General features: G+C 38.5%; 1 protein-coding gene across 1 annotated transcript; it reads left to right on the forward strand.

The window, feature by feature from the left end:
• Positions 1-6,963: 6,963 nt before the first annotated feature.
• LOC110910382 (B3 domain-containing protein Os01g0234100) lies at positions 6,964-10,114 on the forward strand. Its single transcript, XM_022155050.1, has 7 exons — positions 6,964-7,199; positions 7,286-7,381; positions 8,387-8,418; positions 8,490-8,649; positions 8,743-8,949; positions 9,043-9,133; positions 9,220-10,114. Exons 1-7 carry the CDS (start codon positions 7,032-7,034, stop codon positions 9,966-9,968), a joined length of 1,503 nt encoding a protein of 500 aa, XP_022010742.1. The 5' UTR covers positions 6,964-7,031; the 3' UTR covers positions 9,969-10,114.
• The last annotated feature ends 3,353 nt before the right edge of the window (positions 10,115-13,467 follow it).

Below are 13,467 nucleotides of genomic sequence, written 5' to 3' on the forward strand. Positions count from 1 at the left end.
GAAGCTTTATGAAATGGTGTTGGGTAGTAAGGTGAAAAGGAGTTTTATAGGCATTGAAAAGGAGAAATGAAAAGGTCGGTTGTGACTTCTCCAAAAAGAAGATAAGGAGGTTAAAAAATCAATAAGGAGAAATGGAAAAGCTCATCCAAACATACCCTAATACTAGTTGCAAGTTTTATGACCGCCTAGTTTCGATCGCATTTCATTCGCAACAATCATAAAAATAAATAATCTAAACTAAAGTATAAGTAGCGATCACAAATCAGAAGTTGTAAAAAATATCTCGCTCGCAAGCTGGTTCCAAAAAATCTACAAAATAAATTAATTAAAACATTCTGGCTCAAATTGGTCAAAAAAATGAAAGCAAATTAATTTAAAATAACATGATGTGCAATAGGGACAATGATACTGATGTATTATCAATTATGATCAATGATAGTTAATTAGCACCGATGACCTAATTATCAGTATTGAAAGATATATAGGGTGACCAATGTATTAACTGGGACCAATTATTATATTTATAGGGTAAAGTTCTTGTACAAATAATCTTAACATACTAAACATACAAATTGAAGGAAAACTCAAAAAGACAAGGTGGCATTTTTGTAATTATCAATAACTATCAAAGTTACTCTACAAATATACCTAAAAAAACCTAACCACTCCCCCCACCCCCAAAAAAAACCTAAACCCCCCCCCCCCCCACCCCCCAAAAACCTAAAAAAAACCTAACCCCCCCCCACCCCCAAAAACCTAAAAAAACCTAAACCCCCCCCCCCCCCACCCAAGCTAAAATGCTAAAAACTAAACCCCCCAAAAAAAAAAAAAAAAAAAAAAACACAAATTATTTTATTTTTTTAACATTTTTTATTAAAAAATCGCTACTTTTAGTAGCAGCCAAAAAAAAAAATTTTTTTTTTGTTTTTTGCTAACGAAATGTAGCGATTTTTTAATAAAAAAATGTTAAAAAAAATTGTGTTTTTTTAGGTATTTTTGGTTGTAACTTTGATAGTTGGTGGTAATTACAAAAATGCCACCTTGTCTTTTTGGGTTTTCCTTCAATTTGTATGTTTAGTATGTTAAGATTATTTGTATTTGATCTTTTGCCTATATTTATATAGGGTTGCTATGGAGATCCAATTCCGCCCCATCTTTTCATTATGAGGAAAGCCTGTGCTAGCGGCATTTTCGAAGGCATTAAAGTGTCGTCCAAGGGCCCTTTGTTGTCTCTTTTGCTCTATACGGATGATGCTTTGTTTTTAGGGGTTTGGTCTTCGAGGAATGTGCTTATGCTAAAGCGCGTTCTTAGATGTTTCCATTACACCTCAGGTCTTAAAATAAACCTCCACAAGAGTAGTATCTTTGGTATTGAGGTGCCTTATCTAGATGTCGAGGTTTTGGTGGGGACCTTCGGATGCAAAGCGGGTAAGTTCCCTTTTATCCATCTTGGATTACCGGTTGGGGTAATTATGAATTTGATAAAAAAAAATTGGGATCCAGTTGTGGAGAATTTCGCCAAAGATTGTCCATTTGGAAGGCGCCTCAACTCTCGGTGGGAGGTAGGATCACTCTCCTCAAGCCGGTCCTAAACATACTACTTCTCTCTTTTCGGGCTCCCGTTCAAGTCATCAAATTACTTGAACGATTGCGACGGATTTCTTTTTGGGGCGGTAGCGAAGAACATGATTAGACCAGTTGGATGGCGTGGTCCAACGCCACCCTTCAGGTGGATAAAGGCGGGATGGGTTTCGATACTTAGAGATAATAATGTCGCCATGCTTGCGAAATGGTGGTGGAGGTTTAGCAGGGAACAAGGGGCTCTTTGGCGGAAAGTTGTTTGGGTCATCCACAGTGGGTCGCGGTCTTGGTCTTTTGTTCCTCGACTCCTATCTAATCCCCGGCCATGGAAGCAAATTATTCAAATTAATGATAATTTGCGAAGTAGAGGGGTTTTCATTGACAATCTGATTCACGGGGTCCTGGGTAATGGCCTAAATATCGGTTTTGGATCGATACTTGGGCTGGTTCGGAACCGCTTTGCATAACTTTCCCAAACCTTTTCTTGCTGGAGCAGTTTAAGCAGTGTGTTATGGCTAACCATTTGATGTACGGTGGGTTTGGGCTTGCTTTCTCTTAGGACTGGTCTAGACGGACCTTACCGGTGTGGAAAGCGCTGAGCTGCAGTGCCTTGTGACAACAATTGGAAACGTCCAGCTGAACCAGAGGAGTGAAAGATGGATTTGGGCCTTGGAAGGGGCAGGGGGTTCTCGGTCTCTATTCCGGGCAAGAAAATGCAGCAAGGGGTTGTGTATACCGTCTTGTGTGTGTGTATATATATATATAGGGTGGAGATACAATAGGAAGTTTATTTGGCTAGGAAGGATAGGAAGTGATCTTGACCATCCATTAAGTTAATCAAGGGCTAAGATTAAATCAGGGAAATTGAAAGGAAGAAAAGAGGCGCGTGAGTTTGTTCAAGGGCATTCTAGTCAATCCAAGCCAATAGTTTCTCTCTCCTCCAATTCCCCCCCATTTTTTAAACGTTAATAACTCTTTCATACGACATTATTTTTTTATAAAAATTGCACCAAAAAAACGAGCGTTTTTTTATCTTTAAAACGAGTATACTATTGCTATATTTAAAAAAAAAATTTAAAACCCAGTTGCGTAAAACGCAATAGAAAACCACCAGTTACGTAAAACGCAATGAAAAAAAAACCTAAAAAATAACATTTTTCTAAAACGCAATGCACCAAAAACACAAAGAAATGACTTATTTGTAAAACGCAATGGCCAGAAAACACACAGAAATGTCTTATTTGTAAAACGCAATGGCCAGAAAACACATAAAAATGACATTTTTCTAAAACGCAATGCACCAAAAACACAAAGAAATGACTTATTTGTAAAACGCAATTGCCAGAAAACACACAGAAATGTCTTATTTGTAAAACGCAATGGCCAGAAAACACATAAAAATGTGTTTTACCTAAAACGCAATGCACCAAAAACACAAAGAAATGACTTATTTGTAAAACGCAATGGCCAGAATACACACAGAAATGTCTTATTTGTAAAACGCAATGGCCAGAAAACACATAAAAAATGTTTTACCTAAAACGCAATGCACAAAAAACACAAAGAAATGCTTATATGTAAAACGCAATGGCCAGAAAACACTTAAAAATGACTCATTCTAAAACGCAATGGACTGAAAACACAACCCCAGCCAGGGGCTCTGCCCCTTGGACCCCGCCAGGGGCTGCCGCCCCTGGGACCCCGCTACCGGGGGCTGCCGCCCCCGGACCCCCGCAAAGATCGTAAAACGCAATGACTAAATTAAAAACCCAGATCATGAAAATGAAATTAAAGAATTTCTTACATGGATCGAAGCTGATTTCTTCATCAATTGACAAATTTTGAATGATAGAAACACTTATCAACACTCGAATCGAACGAATCGAGTGATTATCTCCAAAATCATCGGAAAAAACGAGATTTTTTTATGAATTAAACTGGGTTTTCTTCAAAAAAAAGCTGAAGAACACGTTGATCGGGTTCTGAATCATTGATTGGTGATGAAAATCGCAGTATAATGTAGTGATTATTGAGATAGAAAGTGAAGAAATAGTTGAAGATGGTGGGTTTTGAAAATGGTGGGTTTTTGAATTTACTGGGTTTTGAAAAAGGAAGAAGAAGGAGTTGGATTGACTAAAATACCGTTTCTCTTTATTTTAAAATTTGCCACATGTCATAATCCTATGGCTTCCTATCCTTCCTAGCGAAAATTAACTTCCTATTTGATCTTTTCCCTATATATATATATTAATATTATAGATAGATTGGTTATTACCAAGTTAATTATGCAATAATGCTTGTACTTTGTGCTTAATTCATGATTTTACACTTAGCGTACATATTTGTTACACTTTGCACCGTTCTTTTTTTACAAATTTATTACAATTTTTTTAACCAAAACACTTTTCACTTTAAATTTTGGTTCCGTACACTTTTTATCTTTTAGAAAGTTTTCGTTTTCGTTTCCGTTTAATTTTTGCGAGTTAACGTGCTACAACACACTTGTGTGGTTTAACGTTTTTGCGTCTATTTTTTCTCGCTTAACGTCCCATTGTAACACGTGAATTCTAGGTCGACTTAGTTATTATGTTCTAAGGGTGAGAGGGGCACTCCTCTCTTAGGGGAGTCCCCTCTCTTATTCACGGCCAATCAGCACGCGCCACGTCAACTCCCCTCTTAACTCCTCTCACACCCTCAATTTGATGGCGGCACTCCTCTCTTGGGAGACTTGTTTTTTTTTTTAATTTTTTTATTTGTTGTAATTATGCATGTTTATAAATTAAACAAATATTAATAAAAATTAGATAAAATTTAATAAAAGACATTTCATTAAATTAAAAATAAAAATTACATTTAAACTAGAAAAATAAAAAAACAAACTACTCGTCGTCGGAATTCAATTCAAGGTGAGGTAGATCTAAACGTCCGAGATGCTCAACGAGATCGTGTTTTAGTCTCCAATGCGTTTCTTCATCAATGAGCTCGCTAAAAGCTGTATCATCGAAGACGGATTCGATTCGAGGATCTTGAATGTGTACCGGTGCTATCGCCCTTCCGTCGTCTTTTATAATCATGTTATGTAAAATAATGCACGTATACACGATGGACCTTATCTTTTTCACCGTTTTGGAACGCATTGGACGATTTAGTATTCCCCACTTCGCCTTTAACACACCAAACGCCCGTTCCACATCTTTTCTTGCGGCCTCGTGTTGCCTCTTGAACTTTTTTTCATTCGGGATGTGAGGATATGGAAAAGACTTCACAAACACGGACCAGTTAGGGTAGATCCCATCAGCAAGATAATACTCGCGTTTGTATAAGTGGTCGTTCACCTGAAATGGACAATTTGGCGTCGTTCCGTTTCTTTGAGTAAGAAATAACGGAGATTGTTGGAGCACATTGATGTCGTTTTGTGAACCCGCCGGGCCACAAAAAGCATGCCAAACCCACAAATCTTGAGACGCCACCGCCTCTAACATAACTGTCGGGTATTGATGATCGCCTCTCATATATTGTCCACGCAATTCTGTGGGGCACATTCTCCAGACGAAGTGTGTACAATCCAGACTACCCAACATACCAGATAGGTGATGTCTCTCCTCATGAGCCTGATACAATAGCGCAACGTCGTGGCTCGTTGGTCTACGTAAGAATTCACCAGCATACATTATACAGACCGTCTCGCAGAAATATTCAAGGCACTCACGAGAGGTCCTTTCAGCCATATTTAAATACTAGTCGTTTTCGTCTGGTGGGTTACCGGTTGCAAGTTGTTTAATCGCAGAAGTAACCTTTTGCAACGGCGTGAAACTTTTCTTCATTCTCCCGTCCAAGCCTTCTTGAAACCACTCGTTATTCGCTTCCATGTCACTAACAATTTTTAGGAACAAATACTTGGACATACGAAACCTCTGACGAAAAATATCGGCATTAAATTTTGGATTATCGACAAAATAATCGGCCATGAGTGTTTCGTGGCCTCCCACACGATCTCGACGGACAATTTTTTTTTACTAGACGATGCTGTGTCTATTAGCTCCGCTTGTTGGATGAGATTTTGGAAGAAAATTAAACTACCATCGCTTGACGATGAATCTTCATCGTCGGGAAAGTCAGGCAGGGGAGAAAAAAACGGGAACTTGGAATCCATTTTTTTAAAGATTGGTTAAAAAAATTAGATGAGTTGAATGGGTGAGAGTTGTTTTGGGTTTGAAAAATAAAAAGATTGAAGTGGTTGTATTTATAGGGGTTAGGAATTTTTTATTTTTTTTAAATATATAACGGCTATATAGCCGTTGAAAATCGTTTCCCCTCATCGGTGAACACCCACCGATTCCATTCCCCGATTAGCCTCCCCGCGTTGATGGCGGCGGTGTCCCCGCTCGGGGACTTGGCTCACCGCATGCCTCCCCGCTAAGTGCCCCGGACACCCTAATTTCTATGTTTCGGTCTAACTTTTGCGTTAACACACAACAACGTGTGTGTATGGTTCAACGTTTTTACGTCTACTTTTCATTCGGTTTGATGATCCCACCACGCGCACGGCTCAAGACTACTTAATATTAATTACCACCTTAAATATATAACGGCTATATAGCCGTTGAAAATCGTTTCCTATCATCGGTGAACATCCACCGATTCCATTCCCCGATTAGCCTCCCCGCGTTGATGGCGGCGGTGTTCCCGCTCGGGGACTTGGCTCACCGCAGGCCTCCCCGCTAAGTGCCCCGGACACCCTAATTTTTATGTTTCGGTCTAACTTTTGCGTTAACACACAACAACGTGTGTGCATGGTTCAACGTTTTTACGTCTACTTTTCATTCGGTTTGATGATCCCACCGCAACGCGCACGGCTCAAGACTAGTTAATATTAATTACCACCTTACTTATGCTTTAAGGGTTGTACTTTGTGCTTTGTTAATATTTTTTTATTTTTCTTTTCTCTTTTAACCCTTATACTTTTCATCTTTTACAAATTTATCACAAACCATATTTTGATTTTAACCCCCAACACTTTTCCAATTTCAACTTTGGTCTCATATACTTTTCATTGTTTACAAATTTGTCGTTTTATGTTTCAGACATAATTTTACGAGTTAAGAAGTTGCAACGACCATGTGTGGTTCAACGTTTTTATATCTATTTTTCCCGTTTAATGACCCCATCACAACGCGTGAGTGCTAAGTAGACTTAGTTATTGTTTTATGTTTTACTTTTCGGTGTATATTTTACGAGATAACACGTCGCAACGCATATACATAATTCAACATTTTTACGCTTACTTTTTATTTAATTGAACAGACCGGTCGCAAACTCTTAAAATAGTAAATACTACCCTAATTTGAGACTACATAAATACAAGCATCACTCACCAAGAAACTCACACGTGGAACATAGCCGTTGTTCAACCAACGTCAACCTCTACAATCTCTCCGATCAAAACCCTTATGGCGTCTCCGGTCACCGGAGATTTCAACTCAACCGTAGCACCATCCGATCACCATCTCACCATAACCGACTTAAATCTACCGAATCCTGCTGAACACAACTTAACTTCCGCTCAATCTGCGAAAACTTCAAACTCTCAGCATCATGTTCTTGATGCTTCTGCACTGGTACCGTTATTCATATCTGGTCGCCTGTTATTAATAAATTTTGTTAACTTGTTTGGCGAACACTGGATCTAGTTGTTTTTATATAGGTTAAACGGAGGAAACGGAAGATACGGAAGCCCAGGAGATATGAGAGTTCTAAAACTGATGTGCTCAACAAACGGCAGCCGGCGACGAGTAGTGGTGTAAGATTTTGGTTTAAATTTGCATCTAGTTATGGATGTTGTTGTTGGTGACAGTTTAGGAATGGTTTTTATGTGATAGTTGTTGTTATGATGTTAAATATGGTTGTGATATAGTTGAGTAGGTTTGGAATTGTTATAGATTGTAGGCGAATTGGATTTTAATAGTTTGAATTGTGACTCATTGGTTGTTAATAATGTTATCTTTAACTTGGATTAAGATTGGTCTTCTCTCAGTATTTGGAATAAATAATGTGCCACCTTGTAACTTGGGGGTTCCTGTCTCCTAGGCGTGATGGGTTCACCTGTCGCACATCAGTTTAATACCAAAGGTGTTGCATCTAATATGTTTAGCACAATCATCCTATATGTCGTGGTTTTAAAAATAGCGCCTGAGGGGTGAGGCACAAGAGGCTATCTGGAAAACGCCTCAGGCCTTGAGGCGGCACCTCATGCACGTCTAGGTGAAAGTTGGTTAAAGTCGGTCAGAGGAGACTCATGTGTAAAAACAACACAGGTTTACAGGAAGCTCTAGTCTCTTGCCTCCACTTTCTGGACCTAAATGCCTCGTAGCACATCGCACTTTTTGAAACCAGGCGCTATGTGCAAGTCTAGCTTCATGTTAAGGATTTAACAGCTATGGGGACGCACAACTGTGCATCAATTAGTTAGAATTCATCTTTTCACAACATTGTTAACTGTCTAACGCAAACCTTTTCTGGATTGATCTTCTGAGTCCTGAGTTTTCTGATCTAGAGTCGAGAGATGTAACACCAAATACAAGTAAACCCTTTTGGACTTTGATCTCTATCCTGTTTGCAAGTGCCATAGAACTTTTGCAGCTTATATGGAGTGACCTGCATTTGCTTAGGATGCCCAATGGCCCATAAAGTGCAATTGCCTGTTATGTATTGATCAGATTATACCAATTTTTCTAGTATATGTTGATATGCTTTAACCGTTTCTTGTGCATGGCATGGAATTTACCGTTTATGGTTTCATCAACAGGCACTAAGCGATCCCTCGAGTTCAAGTTTGAGGTGAGGCTTTCTTTATAGTTATTTCTTGTTATTTAAACAGTAAATGTAACAGTCGTCTCTTTTTCATACAGTTTGCCTAAAGAGAAGTCTCCAACTAAATGCTTGAAAACTCCGGCCCCAAGTTCAGCCGCTATGATTCGAGCAATGGAGTTTCAGAATAGTCTTGGAACTGACTTCCCTAGCTGTATAAAGACGATGAGTAGCTCACAAGTAACCTCTGGTTTTTGGTTGGTAATGCCTCTGTCCTTAACTTCTTCCAATCAATTTTTATCAAGAAAAATGACCAAACAAGATCCCCCTCCCCCTCTACTCCATGGTTTGTAGGGCCTTCCACTTCACTTTTGCAAGTCATATTTACCGAAAGAAGACGCTACATTTGTACTAGAAGATGAAAACGGAGCACAATGTGAAGTCAAATATATCGCATACAAGTATGGGCTTAGTGCAGGGTGGAAAAGCTTTGCGCTTCGACACAATCTGACTGAAGAAGACATTTTGATTTTCCAATTAGTAGAAAGTACAAAATTTAAGGTGCCATCTCTTTCGGTGACCATTGTTAACAGATTCTACGCATAAAACTATGAAGGCATATATGTCTAATTACAAATGTTATTACCCTTGTAGGTTTACATACTTGACGTCAATGAGTCAAGTGATACAGGTCTTGCTCTTAGCCTTTTAAATTTGGAAGCACATACAGAACATGCGACTCCAGGTAACGATTTTGAATTTTTCATACTCGATTTTAAGCATTGCTTTGTGCATATATTTGAGAATTAATAAATGATAAAATTAAAACAGTTACCCCGTCTCCTAAAACGAAGAAAAAGAAGCATCCAGAATCTCTTGATGTAACTGTGTCCCGAAAAAAGCACAAAAAGTCTGTGCCTTCTTCAAAATCTGTCCCCCCTAATGGCCACCACATCAAACATTCAGGAAATAATAGCAAAGAGGGCGGTCCAGAAGTTCGAGAATGTTCCATACCGTCCGATCGCCATCTTACTTTCCAAGAAGTCAAATCCTTTCAAGACTTCCATATCATAGTCAAAGGGGTCTGCATCGATCACGAGCTTCCCCATGATGTCAGAATGGGGTACTACAAGCTATGCGTTTATAACAAAGAATTCCTTCATGATGGTGTTTCTGAAGACTTGTATGACACATTACCACCAGGTATGATTGGTCAGATTGTAAGAATTGCTGATGAGATCAAAAGATCCAAGATCACCACCATAACAAAAGAAGACTTTGATAGATGGGAGAAGTCCCTGAATTCTTTTGAGCTTTTGGGCATGAAGGTCGGTTTTTTACATGATAAGGTACATACACTTGCAACCCTTACGTTTGAATCAGAAGCTGCAGTGTATATAAAGCAGTATGTGGAGGCAAGAAACCAACATAAACGTGCCGAATATGAGATCAAGAAAGTTGCAGCAAAGCTAAAGGAGTTGAAGGAAGAGGCTGTAAAGTTTGCTGGGATTGCGGGTAGTTTGAAACACAAGGTTGAGAAGTATGAACACAAGTTTCAGGAGGAGGTTGATGAACTGTGAGAGGGTAGGCAGGCTCTATCAAAGAGTGTTAGCAATGTTTTCTGCTCATGATAAACTGTAATCTCTAGACAGTACAACTTATGACCCGTGAACTATAATTACTGAATTTGTAATCCTTTATTCTATGACAAGTAGTAGCTTTTATACTTTTCTGCCTTGATGCTGCGATGCTTAAGCAGAAACTGGCCCAGGCTGGCAGCATGAACCGGTAGGCTACTGCCCGGTCTGCAAGTGGTGAACTCCCCAAAAACCATTTTTCCATCCACACCTAGTAAAAACTTATAAAAGCAAACCCAAACAGGTCTATTAAGGGCATCCCAACTCCTTTGTTTTGAGGTGTTTTTTTGGCTCATGTGAGGGAGAGAGCGATGAGATGCCTCCGATGTGAGGAGAGGCTACGGGGAAGTCTTATATTTTTGTTACTTACTGTTATAGTAATCTCATCAACATTATTTAGTTGTAATCATCAAGCAAATCAAATATATTTATTATGTTCTATTAAAATTTCATATAACTTTAATCAATGTTCGATATGATGAGGAACGAAACAAAAAATTTACAAAATCTTTTATTCTCATTTTCTTTTTAATCGCTTTTGACAATCTATGTGTTTCTTTTGTTAATCTAGTTTAAACACATTCGCAAAGATAATATATGTTGCTACTAAGCAGGCCATGAAGTCAGTCTAGGGTGGGTAAATAACCGAACTAATCGAACCGTAGCAGACCTAATTAAACTCAACAATAAAACGGTTGTTTGGTTAAGCCAGAACTAATTAATCCACAACAATAAAACGATTGTTTGGTTAAGCCAGAACTATTAATCGAAAATTGTGGTCCAGTTTTGGTGTGTAGCATAACTGAATTAGCGAAACCAAACCAATCAACTTCAACCAAAACCCATATCTATGTATTGATGAGTTTTGTGAGATATGAACAGTTGTGAGCTGCTATTTATATTCCCTGTAATGAGCTGCTATCCATAGACTTGTCACTGGAACTCGCTGAAATTCAAGAAATTAAATCAGAAAGTTACATATAAAAATTCAATAAACACAACAGCTATTGTTTACTTAGAAATTCAGGTCCATTGTCTGATGTTTACAACAGCGATAATTTGTCACCAGCATACAGCAAAAACCATTGTCGCAAAAGTCGCTAGGCGCTCCCTAGTCGGAGTTGAGAGTACTCGGGGAGTACTTGGCATATCTGGAGAGTTCTCGGGGAGTACTCGGAGATTACTCGGGCCTCGGCAGCCTACCTTGTAGTGATTACTCAGGGAGTACTTCTGTGACCTTGTTTTACCATATTGGCAACAACAACAACAAACGTATCCAGTATAATCTCATTCATCGCAAAGCTATTGCTAAGACCGGGGGAGGGTGTGATGGGGCAAACGTTACCTCTTTCCTATAATATTACTTTGAATATTGCGGTGTTTCATGGCCTTTAGGCGTGATGTCGGTTCATTAGTGTTTTTTTCCGCTCAGTTACCTACTAGTTTTGTTTTGGTTAGCACGGCCACCTTATGGTTAACCGAACCGAGCATATCTTATTAACCAATTAACCAAAACCGATTGGTTTTAGATTCCGTTCCGTGCACACCATGAACAAAGGGGATTAAGAATCATTGTTTGAAAGAATACGTAGTATTTATTTCTGTGAGTGTTAGAGGGTGAGGAATAACGCCTTAATTTCTTTGTTTCTAGTTGATTGTTATCAAGAAAATAAGGTCATCATGAATAGAGTTCCAAAACTAGAGTTTGGTTCTTGATTGAGTTGATCCATGGTTGGCCATTAGTTAGTTGACCGTGACTACAATTGGGATCAACAGTTGATACATGGCTGGGATCAACAGTTGATACACGGCCTTCCGTGAAAATCAGAGTTGTAGACTGCCAATTTGTTATTTGTCAAATAGTAATATATATATCCATTATATGTGGATCATTTTGGTGATATTACACCGATTAACAAAATTTATACATATATTATGCATCCAGAAGTTGAATAACTCCATATATTTTCGGTCGATATATATTTGCTTTGATGATTACTCACCCGTGACTCACCCTTGCTCAAATCTGCACCTGCATATATTTGTTATATTTTTTTTTGTTGAATCGACTCTAGCCACCTAATCCAGTTGCAAACTTGCAATCGGCCCAGTACCAGTACCAGTGTTGTATTCTGCTACTAAAAATATTTTTGAAAGATGGTAGTACCAACGTGACAACTATCTAGGATCCACCAGCCTACAAACCGCCACTATGACCATCTCCAACCACTTTTACCTCTCATCAAAGTCAGCATTGAAAATGAACAAACTCAATAACAGAAAATAAGTCCTCGCCATCATAAAAAGCCTGCAAAATCTACAAACAATATTGATCGAAATTTAAATTAAAAAAAAAAAAAAGAAAAACCCTACCTGAAACCAACTGCAATTGAAAACCTAACCATGGAATAATGTGTTGAAGATGATGAAGAACATGCAGTAATGGTGGTACAACAATATTGGTAGAGGTAGCACCAAGATCTAACGGTGCAGGAGGTGACAATGGTGACCGCAGCTTCCTGCTAATCTTTCCGGACTTCATGAAATATGTCTTTAAACTAGAACCTTTCAAAAATCTGTTTAAGAGAGGATGACCAACTCAAATACAAACTCATGAAAAATGGTTTTCAGTTACCATGCTACATGGTTATGTCCCTAAGGATCATGAAGATGTGCAGAAACTTATATTAATGGGCATTTCTACAATCACAAAGCTGCTGCTTTCCTTAATTGATGCTTTTAAGAGTTACCACTTCATCCCCCGACCATCGTATTGACCACGATCCCATCTACGTGTATGGTTTAGTGCCACGTCAAAAGCAAGATTATATGATTGAACTAGAAAGTAGAATGTATTATCAAGTTGTATAGATAACCTGCAGCCAAACATGTTGTCCAATTCACTAGACCTACACCCAACCATTTTACCACCTTTACCGGTCATGGATAACAAACAGACATCATTTTGGGATTCATTCGGCCACACCCAACGAACATCAGTTTTCATGCAAGCATACCTATTTCTATTCCAGCCTGACATCAAATGACCTATAGTGATTTCCAACCTCAAACAAAACGTCGCGCCTTAAAATCAAATAACTTGGATCACCAGTCTACAGCAGCAAAGAAACTCGTTTCATCTTTGCTACTTGCAAATCGTTGGATGTTCAAATGGGACTAAATTTACTGTAACAAGTGATCAAGGCTAGTATAGTTAATTTACATATTTGATTTGTTAAGTAAATCCCAAGTATAATTGGCTGAAATATAATTAAGAGTTCTTTCTTAAATGTGAGCAACAATCACCCTAAGGTGAGATGCATTGGGTCGCCTTAGGTGTGATATTCACTATGCTTCATATTGTAGTTAATCTAAAGACAATAAACTGAAGATAAAACATCATAGTAACAAAATTTGTACAATACAGAAAACTAAATGAAGA

Source organism: Helianthus annuus, chromosome 15 (genome assembly GCF_002127325.2).
Source record: "Helianthus annuus cultivar XRQ/B chromosome 15, HanXRQr2.0-SUNRISE, whole genome shotgun sequence".
NCBI lineage: Eukaryota > Viridiplantae > Streptophyta > Magnoliopsida > Asterales > Asteraceae > Helianthus > Helianthus annuus.